The 14,299-nt window shown below is 39.5% G+C and overlaps 1 protein-coding gene across 5 annotated transcripts in view; it reads left to right on the forward strand.

Annotated features, from left to right (window-relative positions):
- The first annotated feature begins 509 nt into the window (after window positions 1-509).
- LOC140804954 (uncharacterized) overlaps window positions 510-14,299 on the forward strand; it is an 81,455-nt gene continuing 67,665 nt past the window's right edge. Inside the window, exons 1-4 of one of the 5 annotated variants that reach the window (XR_012112240.1) lie at window positions 510-557; window positions 648-740; window positions 858-974; window positions 1,071-1,226. Coding sequence is in view for 2 of the 5 variants with exons in the window: in XM_073161121.1 (XP_073017222.1) it covers window positions 540-557; window positions 648-740; window positions 858-974; window positions 1,055-1,144 (318 nt within the window). In the remaining 3 variants the exon portion in view is untranslated. Of the gene's footprint in view, window positions 558-647; window positions 741-857; window positions 975-1,054; window positions 1,227-14,299 lie in introns of those variants that run through there. The other 4 variants (XM_073161121.1, XR_012112239.1, XR_012112241.1 and 1 more) reach the window with 4 other exon arrangements.

Below are 14,299 nucleotides of genomic sequence, written 5' to 3' on the forward strand. Positions count from 1 at the left end.
CAAATTTGGTATCAACAGATACCGAAACCACAAGAAATTCTAGAGGTCGGACACATATGGATAAGCTTGCTAGACAAAAGGTTCAAGGAATTAGAAAGGATGTTACATTCAATAAACTTGGACAATCAATAGGAAAAGCTGCTGTTGAAATGAAAAGTTATATTGGCGTACTTTCTCGAGAAAAGATTAGGATTAGTTACAAAAATTGGAAGCGGGTTCAAAGTGATGTTAAAAATTGATATGGGAATCGGTTAATGTAAGTAAGTTGTCATGTTTTTACAGGTATAATATTTAGATTATATGGTACATTTAATGTTATTAATTTATTTTTTGAACTTATTTCCATTTTTTTATTTTACAAGTTGACGTACAATGTTGACACAACATGGAAGAAGGGCTATTTTAAATCAACAAATAACAAGTGGCGTCAATACAAAACTCATCTCACTCGAACATTCATTTTAAGCAAGCTTGACAAGCCAGAAGAGCTGAACGAGCCACCTACTGGCTATGATTGGAGTTCTTTTGTCATTAGTCGCATGTCAGACGACTTCATTGTAAGATTCTTAATTTTTTCTTTCAAAATTAGTCTACCATAATTCATTATTTATATTGAAATTTGATTGTGGAATTTCTGAAATAACTAGAGACTAAGTGATCAACAAAAAGAGAGAAGAAAGCAGAATATATACCCTCATAGGCTTGCACATAAAGGATATGCATGCTTTGCCAAAAAAATAGTAAGTCAACCAATTGAGATTTTATTTTTTGATGTTTTTAAATCTCTTTATTTTATCTGGGATTTTTGTAGTTTGATATTATCTGGAGTTTGATAAGTTACTATTTTCTTGTTGTAGGCTGCTGAATTATGTGATGATGATGAGATCAATAGAGCTATTATTTGGAAGAAAGGACGACTCAACAAAGAAGGGAGCTTTGAAGGCGATGATTTGACAAAAAGAGTGGATAAGATTGTAAGCAAAATGAAAATAAGTCAACCAATAATTTTATTGCAACTGTACTCATTCAATAAAAAATGTTTTAAATATTATAGGATGCTTATATACAAGAAAAACGGGAGGGTAAGCTGAAAATTGAAGGGCCAAAAGATGGTATACTTACAAAAGCACTTGAGACTGAATAACATGATGGGTGTGTGAGAGGTATTGGAGGTCATATCACTCCAATGATCTACTTCAATGTTGGTAGAAACAGGACGGGTTCTGATGTTGTGTAGAATCCGTTAAATGAGACTACATATAAGTCATGCATAATTAATATTATTTAAATTAAAAATGATTTCTTTATTATTTAAAGCATTTTAAATTTCATTAAGTCACGATCATTTATTTTAAATCGCAGTAGTTTAACTTTTATCTTTTTGGATAAATAAGCGAGGTCGGACTGAAGTTGGAGTATTGAGATAAAATTTAATGATAAGAAAATATTCCTAGAATTTATTTAAGATAAAGAATAATTATTTTAATGAAAAATAATGTTTAGGGATTTAATTAATTAATTGGAGTTAAGTAGTAAATAAGTTCCTTTATGTCCAATAATTTAATTACAAGCCTAAATTAAAATGTGTGACCAATTGAGATAAGTTAATCTAGGCTTATTTTATTTAAGAAATTGTGACTTAACATGCTAGTAATTTAATTTAAAGAATTAGTCATGCATGCAAGAAAATTATTATCCCAAATTAATTTATTAATTCACTAAAATGATTTCACCAGGTGAAGTAATAATCCCATAAGCTGCAATCCCATAAGCGTGAGGTGGCCACAAGACATATCACATATATCTCAAAAATAAAACTTTTTATAAATTCAACTGGGAATAATTATCGTGGAAACTTTGTGAAATCATTTCTCTAGATATTTTCTCTCATTATTATTTCTCAATTTGGTGATTTAATTAATTCATTGTTTTCAATTAATTCGTTCAAACAAATCAATCTTTTAATTGATTATTCTAAATAAAATTGAGACTATTTTAATTACAAGAACTGATATACATTTTTTACACAATCCTCGTGGGATCGATATCTGTACTCTAATCAGTACTAAAACTTGACATCGTGCGCTTGCGAGCATTTAAGAAAACACGCAACAAGTTTTTGGCGCCGTTGCCGGAAGTGTCAAATTTGAATTTATATCAGTATTGTTACCAATTAGTCTAGATTTTAATTTAGAGCTTTTATTTTTATTTTATTTTATATTGATTGAGTTTTTCATTTTTTCCTGCTTGAAAGTGTATGCTAAGATCGCAAAACTCAAACTTGCTGATTTTTGACCCGGAGATCGAAAGAACTGCGAGAAAATTAAGAAAAGCAAGGAGAGAAGAGATACAAGCAATTCCTATCAGAGATCACTTCTCGCCAGTGATCACTTCTCGCCAGTGGCCATTCCTATCAGAGATCACTTCTCGCCAGTGGCCATTCCTATCAGAGATCACTTCCGACCAGTGATCAACAATCATTACTCTGGTATTGCAAGAGGGACCGTCAACAAATAATTTCAAGCTGAAGACTGCTCTAATCAATATGGTTCAGCAAAACCAGTTTGTTGGGACTGCTACTTCTGATCCTCACGTTCACTTGAGGACCTTCTTGGAGATAACGGACACGGTAAAGATTAATAATGTTCCTGATGATATTATTAGACTGCGTTTGTTTCCGTTTTCTCTTAGGGATCATGCTAGAGGATGTCTCCAATCGCTTCCCTTGAGAATTATCACGACATGGCAGGGAGCTGGCGATGAAATTTCTGGCGAAATACTTTCACCCTGCAAAGTCTGCACAGTTGAAGATTGAGATTAGCACTTTCAGGCAGACAGATTTTGAGCAATTGTACGAGGCATGGGAAAGATACAAGGAGTTGTTGAGAAAGTGCCCGAACCATGGGTTTGAAGACTGGGTGCAAATTTAATTATTCTACAACGGTCTGAATGGGCAAACAAGAGGAACAGTGGACACAGCAGCTGGTGGCACGATCTTTGCTAAATCTCCCGAGCAAGCTTACGACTTGCTTGAACAGATGATGATAAATAGCTACCAGTGGCCGTCTGAAAGGGCAGGAGTAAAAATGACAGCTGGAATTTATGCTGTGGATCCTATTACGTCACTCACTGCTCAGGTATCTTCATTGACCACTCAAATAGCCGCGATGAATAAGGTAAGCAAATCAGAAACTGAGAGTCCATCGACTATTGCTGAAGAACAATCTATTCTTGAATAAGCTCAGTATGTCAACAACAGAAATTTTGGAGGATTCAGAGGATATTGAGGTAACCCTCCCCCTAATACTTATCATCCAGGATTAAGAAATCATGAAAATTTTTCTTATGCAAATAATAAAAATGTGTTGAATCCTCCACCGGGGTTCAATGCATCAAAGGGGGAAGGAAAGACTTCGTTTGAGGATTTGGTAGGAACATTTGTTGCTGAGTCTGGAAAAAGGATGGCAAGAACCGAGTCTCGTCTGGACAACATGGAGACTCACATGGGAAATATGGGGGCCACAATGAAATCTCTGGAGACACAAATCGGACAGTTAGCCAACGCTTTGAGAGATCAGAACAGGGGTCAATTTCCTAGTAACACAGGAGGTTAACCCAAAAGAACAATGCAAGGCAGTTACTTTGAGAAGTGGAAAAGAGTTAGAGGTGCAAAGTTCCATGGAGGGAATGGACAAGGAGAAGACAGTTGAAGAAGGTGAGTTTGACAATGAAAAAGAAGAGAAAAATCAAAAGCCCAATGACGAAGTTGAAGTCGAAAAACCTCCTGTATTTCAGCCGAATCTTCCATATCCGCAGAGGTTCAAAAAGAAGAAATTGGATGATCAATTTGCAAAATTTTTGGAGATCTTTAAGAAGATACACATCAACATACCATTTGTTGATGCTTTGGAGCAAATGCCGAATTATGCAAAATTTATTAAAGATGTGATGTCTAAGAAGAGGAAGTTGCAGGATTTTGAGACTGTGAAATTGACTTAAGAATGTAGCGCCATCCTGCAAAAGAAACTACCATAGAAATTAAAAGATCCAGGGAGTTTTACTATTCATTGCTTTATTGGTGGTTCTAAATGTAGTAAAGCTTTATGTGATTTAGGAGCAAGTATTAATTTGATGCCATTTTCTATTTACAGGGATTTGGAGCTTGGAGAAGTCAAACCTACCACTATCACCTTACAGCTTGCAGACAGAAGCCTCACGTATTCACGTGGGATCGTCGAAGATGTACTGGTAAAAGTGGAGAAATTTATTTTTCCTGCGGACTTTGTGATTTTAGATATGGAAGAGGATCAGGATGCTCCATTAATCTTTGGGAGACCGTTCCTGGCGACTGGAAGGGAATTGATAGATGTGCATAAGGGTGAACTCACCTTAAGAGTTGGTGGAGAAGAAGTCATTTTTAATTTCTATCACGCCATGAAGGTATCAAATGAGGTAAGCACTTGTAAAAGTATTGATATTATAGACTCATGTATGTCTCTTGAATGTGCAGGAACTAGGGATCCTTTCGAGTGCTGTTTGATAAGCACTGCAGGAACTGTGGATGAAGGCAATTGGGAAGTGAAAGAGCAGTTGTTGGCTCTTGAAGCAGCACAGAAAGAAAGAAAAATGGATGCACCGCTTGAGGAATTGGAGGTGAATGAGCAAACAAAGGTAATATTTCCTTCCCCTGATTTGAAGGAGCTGCCAAGTCACCTTTGCTATGCATTTTTAGGTGAAAAGTCGAAGTATCCGGTAATCATCTCTTCCTCTCTTACTTGTACTGAAAAAGTTAAATTATTGAGAGTATTGAGGAAATTTAAAACGGCTTTAAGATGGTCGATTTCTGATATTAGGGGAATTAGCCCCACTATATGCATGCATAAAATTTTGATGGAGGAGTCATATACTCCTTATGTGGATCACGAGAGGAGATTGAATCCAGCAATGAAAGAGGTTGTGAAAAATGAGGTATTGAAATTACTGAATGCTGGTGTAATTTATGCTATTTCTGATAGTAGTTGGGTATCTCCTGTACAAGTTGTGCCTAAAAAGGGTGGGATAACTGTAATTAGAAACGAAAATGATGAACTGATATCTACTCGTACTGTAACTGGTTGGCGAGTATGTATTGGTTATAGAAAGTTGAACAATGCGACACGTGAAGATCATTTTCCACTGCCTTTTATTGATCAAATGCTTGATAAACTTGCTGGCTATTGTCATTATTCCTTTTTAGATGATTATTCAGGGTATAACCAAATTGTTATAGCGCCAGAAGATTAGGAGAAGACTACTTTCACGTGTCCCTATGGCACGTTTGCTTTTAGGAGAATGCCATTTGGGTTATGCAATGCACCTGCCACTTTCCAGAGGTGCATGATGGCCATATTTGCAGACATGGTGGAGGAGATCATGGAAGTCTTCATGGACGACTTCTCAGTATTTGGCTCTTCATTTGAACATTGTTTACACAACCTATCCCTTGTTTTGCAGAATGCCAAGAAAAGACCTTAGTTCTTGACTGGGAGAAATACCATTTTATGTCCAAGAGGGCATTGTTCTTGGACATAAAGTGTCTTATCGGGGACTATAGGTAGACAGAGCTAAGGTGGTTGCCATTGAAAAACTTCCTCCGCAAAGAGCATCCAGGGAATTAGGAGCTTCTTAGGACATGATGGGTTTTATCGTAGATTTATTAAAGATTTTTCTAAGATCACTAAACCCCTATGTAATTTACTTGAAAAGGAGTCGACTTTTATATTTGATGATGATTGTTTGCAGGCATTTGAGAAGATCAAAATGGCATTGGTGACTACACCTATTATGATAGTGCCGGACTGGAAGCAGCTCTTTGAGCTAATGTGTGATGCAAGTGACTCTGCAGTGGGCGCTGTTTTAGACCAAAGAAGGGAAAAGGTGTTTAGGGCAATTTACTACGCAAACCGCAAAATGGATGCTGCACAACAAAATTACAATACAACTGAGAAAGAAATGCTTGCAGTAGTGTTTGCTTTCAAAAAATTCAGGCCTTATTTGATCGGCACAAAGTTAATCGTTTTCACTGACCATGCATCTATTCGCTACCTGTTCGCCAAGAAGGATGCAAAACCACGTCTGATAAGGTGGATTTTGCTATTACAATAATTTGACTTTGAGGTCAAGTGTAACGAACCGTACTTTTGCTACTTAAAATTTGTGGAAAAATTTAAAATTTTCTTAAATAAAAACATCCATACGGTCGTCAACTCATAAAATATCTTTGAAATCATCCATCACCAATAAAATTTTGCTAACAAAATGCTTGTTCCAAACATCCCTCACCAAAGCATAAAATCAGAGTATTTTAAACTTGCATAAAAATATTAAAATAACGTGGGCTTTCTTCGGGTCTAGCCTCCCGCTTAGTCTAAGCCTACTCCTTGGTCCCCACCTCCTGTCTCCTCATAGACATCCTCACCTGCATCGATCAAGTCTAGTAAGTCTAAAGACTCAACACGTATAAACTGAAAATAACTGAATAATACGTAATAAAACCACATGCAAATTTCAAAATAGAGCGTACATACTTAAACTTGATCTTGGAATAACTTGAACATATGTACGTATCTTAGACGTGCCATAACGTGAAACTTTCATAAACATGCTTGCATACTTGAACATACTTAAACATACATACTTCATAATTCTCTTTGCGTATAGGCATGTTTCAAAGAAAGTGACCCATACATAATAAATGCCTGATCAGACAAACCGTATTACTAGGCTGACAGAGGCGTATCCACTGCCACATACATGAGATCCCTGTTCATAATTTAATGGGCTGGTTGGCCCCCGTTAATAATTTAACGTTTTCCCATCACGATCTAACCCGTTCATAATTTAACGGGGTAGAGAGGTCCTCGGCCACGTTCACCGACTTCCAAACCCATTCATAATTTGGTCACAAGACATTTAGCATACCTCAAAAACTTGAAATATTTTCTTTTGCTACGTCAACATACTTACTTGGCGTTGAGGGATTCGTTGGATCTCACTTGGGGCCGTTACTGCACAAACTAACATGAATTTTAAATACTTAACTTGCATATCTTAGATGTAGGTACTTGAGCTCACCACCAAAGTGAATAAGTAGCTTATGACATTCTAGGTCGCTCCGGACTTGGCCTCGTATAACCATCGTACTAAACCATGACATAAAACCATAAAAAAAATCCTATATTTTTACGTAAATAAATTTTAACCATGGTGCTAAACCATGATATAGAACACCGAAGCAAATCCTAATTTTTTTTTAATAGGGTACACGGACCCCGTGTAGGGGTCCGGGTAGGCACTGGAATTTCGTATTTTTGAAGGAAAACGGACACGGACTCCGTGTAGGGGTCCGGATAGGCACTGGACTTGCAAACTCACGAAAATTCACTAACTTATTCGTTCACCCTTTCAATCCAAGCCTAAGGACCATGAACCAACACCTCAAGACTCATCCTAGAATGTTATTACATTGATTAAAACCCATTCAAACACCTCGAACGTTCCCAAACATCGACAAGTAATTTCAATACAACAATAACCCGCAATTCGGCATCGCTTCGCTTTCTACGACTTCTATTACATCCCAAGCCAATCCCGACCCAAATGAACCACAAAATAACACCTAAATACATCTCATAACATATCTAAATGCAGTAGCACAAGCCCATAGATGCCCAACAAAGCCTGCAACAAATAACTTCAAGAACATATCACTTACATAATTGTCAGGAAACACAAGTTGAGCAGTCCCACGAAAACGGTCATAACTCACTCAATTTTTATCCAAATATTTCTAATTTTAAATCAAATCGAAGGAATCAAAACGTTCTACAATTTTACGTTGAAAGTTTTCTCAGAATCACGACCGAAAAGTCGTAGTTTTAAAAATTATAGCAAAAATGTGTTTTCAAATCTAAAATTATCTCAAAACTGATCCGAACCGTTTTCCTGCTCAAACAATGAACGTCAAACATATATTTTTATGCATAAACAACGCAACATATAATATGACATGATCGATGCAGCAAAAGAAAGATTATATGTGCCTTATGATGATAAAATTTACCTGAAACGGCGATACCGACGCGGGAACGGAGCGAGGCTTGATTGGAGACGACTGTGGCGCTAAAATTCTTGAAGAAAACAAACGCAAATTCGCTGGGAATTATAGGGGGAAGTGGAGCGGCTGCTAGGGTTCCTAGGAACCTAGGTTTTGCTCTCTTAAAATAATAAAAATCTAAATTAAAATTTGTGTGTGTGTTAGCTGATATTAGTGTGTGAAAAATGTATGTGTGTGTGTGTGTGGCGTGAGTTAGTGGTGTGATTTAGGGAAAATAAATTGCTTAATAATAAATTAACCACTAATTAAAAGTTAATCCAACACTAGCTCATCAATTCCTTAGAAATAAAATACATACTAATTTTAAATAAACTCCTTAATTAAAATAACACGCTAAAAATGTTAATTTTAAAAGTTTAAATTAATTAAATCACCTATTGATAAAATTAGACTTTTAAAAATATTAAAACTAAATAAGTTATTCAAAATACCCCTTCCTAACTTAAAATAAAAATACCGCATTTTAAAAATTGCCAAAAATCGTCACTGGTCTTTTCCTGAATCCCGCCTCGAATAATCGTCTGAAACATGAAACTCGAAAAACATTTTAACTGTGCATCACATAAACATAAATAATTTAAAATAATGTATTTTCATAAATCATGCACTGCTAAAAATCAATTTAAATTTAGTTAAATGATTTAATAATTAAATAAATGCATTGATTATACGTGTACTGAATTTGGGCACTACAGTTCCTCCCCCACTTATAAAAATTTTGTCCTCGAAGTTAAGTCTTACCAAACAACTTTGGGTAGCGAAGTCTCATATCTGTTTCTGCTTCCCAAGTGGCTTCCTCCACCGATTGATTTAGCCACCGGACTTTGATCAGCTTAGTCACTTTGTTACGGAGTCTGCGCTCCTGTCTGTCTAGGATTTGAATCGGTCGCTCCTCATATGACAGGTAACTCAAAATATGCGAAGGATTCGCAAGGTACTTCCTCAGCATTGAGACATGGAACACATTGTGTACCCCAGCCAGATTCGGCGGAAGGGCTACACGGTAAGCTAATGTCCCAACTCTGTCCAAAACCTCGAACGGCCCAATAAACCTCGGACTCAGCTTGCCTCTCTTCCCAAATCTCATTACGCCCTTCATAGGTGCTATCTTGACGAATACATGATCACCAACGGCAAACTCGAGATCTCTCCTCCTCATATCAGCATAGCTCTTCTGACGGCTTTGGGCAGTCTTCATTCTGTCACGAATCTTGACCACCACATCGGCCGTTTGCTGAACTATCTCTGGACCAAGATCTGCTCTCTCACTAACTTCGTCCCAATGAACTGGTGATCTGCACTTTCTTCCATAGAAATCCTCTTAGGGAGCCATACCTATAGATGACTGGAAGCTGTTGTTGTAGGTAAAATCCACTAGAGGTATCTTAGACTCCCAAGTCTCCTGAAAATCAATCATACAGGCTCTCAGTAAATCCTCTAAAATCCGAATCACTCGCTCAGACTGGACATCTGTCTGCGGGTGAAAAGCTGTACTGAACAGCAACTTTGTCCCCATGGCTGCATGTAAGCTATTCAAGAAGGACGACTTAATCCTCGGGTCCCTGTCGGACACAATCAAAACTGGGAACCCATGTAAACGGACTATCTCCCTGATATAAAGCTCCACATATTGCGTCATGGAGAAATTTGTCTTCACTGGCAAAAAACGCGCTGACTTCGTGAGTCGATCCACGATAACCCAAATGGCATTAAAGCCTCTGACTGATCTAGGCAATCCAACGACGAAGTCCATCGTTATGTTCTCCCATTCCACTCTGGGATTGGGAGTGGCTTAACCAATCCTGCTGGCCTCTGATGCTTTGCCTTCACCTGCTGACAAGTGAGGCATTCGGACACAAATCTGCGGATGTCTCTCTTCATCCCTGGCCACCAATACAGAATCTGTAGGTCCTTATACATCTTGGTACCTCCTGGGTGAATAGAATACGGAGATGCGTGCTCCTCTGTCAGAATATCCTCTCTGATCAAATAAACACTAGGCACCCACATTTTATCTCTGTACCTCACAATACCATCTGACACGGTGTAGAGAACACTGCCCTTAGCTTCATCCTTCAGTTTGCATTTCTGTAATTGCTCATCTGAAGACTGATCTGCACGAATGCGGTCTAGCAGAGAAATTGGACTGTCAGATTAGACAGCCTCGGAGCTCTGCCCTTGCCGTAAACTTCTAAATCAAACCTCTGAATCTCAGACTGAAGAGGTTTCAGTACTGACTACTGTGATACAACTGCCACTTTCCTGCTCAAATCGCCTGCGACAACATTAGCCTTTCACGGATGGTAGCTAATCTCACAGTCGTAGTCCTTTACCAACTCTAACCACCGTCTCTTTCTCATGTTCAGTTCTTTCTGTGTGAAGAAATACTTGAGGCTCTTGTGATCCGTGAATATCTGGCACTTCTCGTCGTACAAGTAGTGTCTCCAAATCTTCAATGCAAAGACGACGGCGGCTAATTCTAAGTCATGCGTCGGATAATTCTTCTCATGCACCTTTAGATGTCTGGAAGCATAAGCTATCACTCGACCCTGCTGCATCAACAATGCGCTTAAGCCTGAGCTTAGATGCATCGGTATAAAGCACAAATTCACCTTGCCCTGTCGGCATGGCTAGAACTGGCGCTAAAATAAGAGCTTGCTTCAAAGTATCAAAGCTCTTTTGACATTCATCACTCTACACACTTAGCATTCTTTTTGGTCAGTGACGTGAGTGGCACTGCTATCGATGAAAATCCTTGGATGAACATATGGTAGTAACCGGCTAAACCCAGAAAAATGCGGATTTCCGATGCATTCTTCGGTTCAACCCAATCCTTAACTGCCGCTATCTTGATTGGATCCACCTCGATTCCACTGCTAGAAATAATATGACCCAAAAACTCTACATTCTCTAACCAAAACTCGCACTTACTGAACTTCGAAAACAACATGCGACTCTGCAAGGTCTGCAAAACTGTTTCAAGTGTTTACTGTGTTCCTCACGGCCCTTCGAGTAAATGAGAATACCGTCATTGGATACTATGACGAACTGGTCAAGGTAAGGCTGAAATACTCGGTTCATGAGGTCCATGAAAATACCTGGAGCATTCGTGAGTCCAAACTGGCATCACTAAGAACTCTTAATGCCCATATATGGTCCTGAAGGCCATCTTGTGAACATCTGCATCATTCACCTTCAGCTGGTGATACCCTGATCGAAGATCTATCTTAGAGAATACTGTGGCTCCCTGCAACTGATCAAACAAGTCTTCTATTCTAGGAAGTGGGTACTTATTCTTGATCGTTACATTGCTCAACTCACGGTAATCGATGCAGAGTCTCATGCTTCCATCCTTCTTTTTCACAAAGAGCACGGGTGCGCCCCACGGTGAGAAACTAGGGTGGATAAATTCCTTGTCGAGAAGCTCCTGAATCTGCTGATTGAGTTCTAACATTTCAGCTGGAGCTAATCGATACGGTGCCTTAGAGATTGGCACGGTGCCTGGAATGAGATCAATAGCAAACTCCACCTCTCTCTCTGGTGGAAGACCTGAAACATCGTCTGGGAATTCGCTGAATACTGGCCCGTCGGATAAAGATGGAGTGGGCAAATCAGGCGCTAAAATAATACTGGCCAAGAAGGCCTGACACCCTTGGAAATCAGCCTCCTCGCCTGCATGCAAGAAATCATGCGAGGGAAGCTTCTCCATCTGTCTGGCTCAAATAGAAACTGTTCCAGGACGAACGGTCTAACCAATACTGATCTTTTCTGGAAGTCAATCAGGACCCTGTTCTTTGTTAGCCAGTCCATTCCCAAAATAATTTGAACTCCGGCAACGGCAGTAGAATCAAATCCGCATATACTAGATGGCCCTGCAATTCTAGATTAATGTCTCTGATCACGCTTGTCGCTAACAGTTCTTCCACGAATGGGACAGTCACCGAAAAATTCATATCTAGGCCAATGGACTTGATGTCCAGATGATTAGCGAAAGTCGTCTGAGATAAAGGAGTGAGTGGCTCCTGAATCTATCAGTGCCGTTGTGGCTAATCTCTTAACGAATATATTCCCTGAGAGACGTTAGCACAACCCAGAACTTACATCCCAAATTACTAACATTGACCTCAAGCATAGAAAGAATCAATACTCCAAGTGACCCAAAAGTATTACTAGTACACTAATAACTCCAAATAAAATTTCACATGCAAGGAAAAATAATACTGAGCTTAGGTAGAAAAAGGTTACCGGTCAGTAGTGTAGTGTCTGGGTTCGCCTCCTGAGCATGCATGGCAAAAACTCTCCCTTGGTTTGGTTGTTTCCACTGCGGGCACTCCTTCAGCATGTGGTCACTGGCTCCACATTTGAAGCACTTGCCTGATCCATATAAGCATTGCCCTAGATGCTGACGGTTGCACTTAGGACACACTGGGAAAGTAATGGGCTTCTGAGGTGCCCCTTGCTGCTGAATTGGACCCTTGCCCTTTGGCGGTCCCTCATATGGTTTCTTCCCTGGCGGCCCCTGGAACGGCCTCTTAAACTGGGGCCTCTGATGCTGCTGCTGTGGGTGTTGTGGTGGTGCCTGATAGGGCCTCTTGCCCTGCCTGTCTGCCTCAATGTCCCGCTAGTCTTGTTCTGCCGCCAAAGCCCTAGATACGGCGACTGCATAAGAAGTGGGGCCAGCTACCCTCACATCACCGCGCAAAATTGGCCTCAATCCATCCATGAAGTGTCTCAGCTTTGCTTGGACATCATTCAAAATGAGGGGTACGAAATAACACCCCCTCTCAAACATTCTGACAAAGTCTGCCACGCTGCTGTCCCCCTGCCTCAGTGTCATAAATTCCCTGGTCAGGCGGTATCGTACTTCCTCAGTGAAGTACTTGGCGAAGAACACTTCCTTGAATCCAGTCCAAAACAAAGTCTGCAAGTTCACTGCCACTGATGCGCTCTCCCACCATAATCTAGCGTCCCCAGTCAACAAGAAGGTGGCACATCTAACCCTGTCTGCATCAGTCCGTTCCATAAAGTCGAATATTACCTCAATGGATTTGATCTATCCTTCAGCTATCATCGGGTCAGTGGTACCCGAGAACTCCTTTGGACTCATCCTCATTAACCTCTCATACACTGCTTCCGGTTGGGGCCTCACCTACACCCGCTGTTGTAGCCTAGTTCCCTGCATATTGCGCGAAGAACTGCGTCATACCTGCAAGCATCTGTGCCTGCATGTCTGGAGGTGGGGGTGGAGGTGGAGGAGCGTCTCTCCTCTCCTCTCGAGCTTCTCTATCCTCGTCCCTTGCTTCACGGTCAACCACACGTCTAGGAGGCATACAGTTCCAATAATTTACCCAACACGTAAACCCAATATGCATGAACATGATATAAATGACATAAGATGCACGTACTACAACTTGAAAATATGCACATGCTGAAATCAGAAATTAATGCTTACTACATAACATAAATTTGAAACTTTAAAACTTACAGACTTGAGGTGTGACTTCGTGAGCTTCTTGCGACTGGCAGTAGGCATAACCCTTTACAAGAACACCGCTTTGATACAAACTGTAACGAACCGTACTTTTGCTACTTAAAATTTGCGGAAAAATTCAAAATTTTCTTAAATAAAAACATGCATACGGTCGTCAACTCATCGTTCATAAAAATATCTTTGAAATCATCCATCACCAATAAAATTTTGCTAACAAAATGCTTGTTCCAAAAATCCCTCACCAAAGCATAAAATCAGAGTATTTTAAACTTTCATAAAAATATTAAAGTAACGTGGGCGGTCGTCGGGTCTAGCCTCCCTGCTCAGTCCAAGCCTGCTCCTTGGTCCCCACCTCCTGTCTCCTCATAGACATCCTCACCTGTATCGATCAAGTCTAGTGAGTCTAAAGACTCAACATGTATAAATCGGAAATAACGAATAATACGTAATAAAATCACATGCAAATTTCAAAATAGAGCATACATACTTTAACTTGATGTTGGAATAACTTGAACATACGTACGTATCTTAGACGTGCCATAACGTGAAACTTTCATAAACATGCTTGCATACTTGAACATACTTAAACATACATACTTCATAATTATCTTTGCATAGAGGCATGTTTCAAAGCAAGTGACCCATACATAATA

This window comes from Primulina eburnea, chromosome 11, assembly GCF_022965805.1.
Source record: "Primulina eburnea isolate SZY01 chromosome 11, ASM2296580v1, whole genome shotgun sequence".
NCBI classification, from domain to species: domain Eukaryota; kingdom Viridiplantae; phylum Streptophyta; class Magnoliopsida; order Lamiales; family Gesneriaceae; genus Primulina; species Primulina eburnea.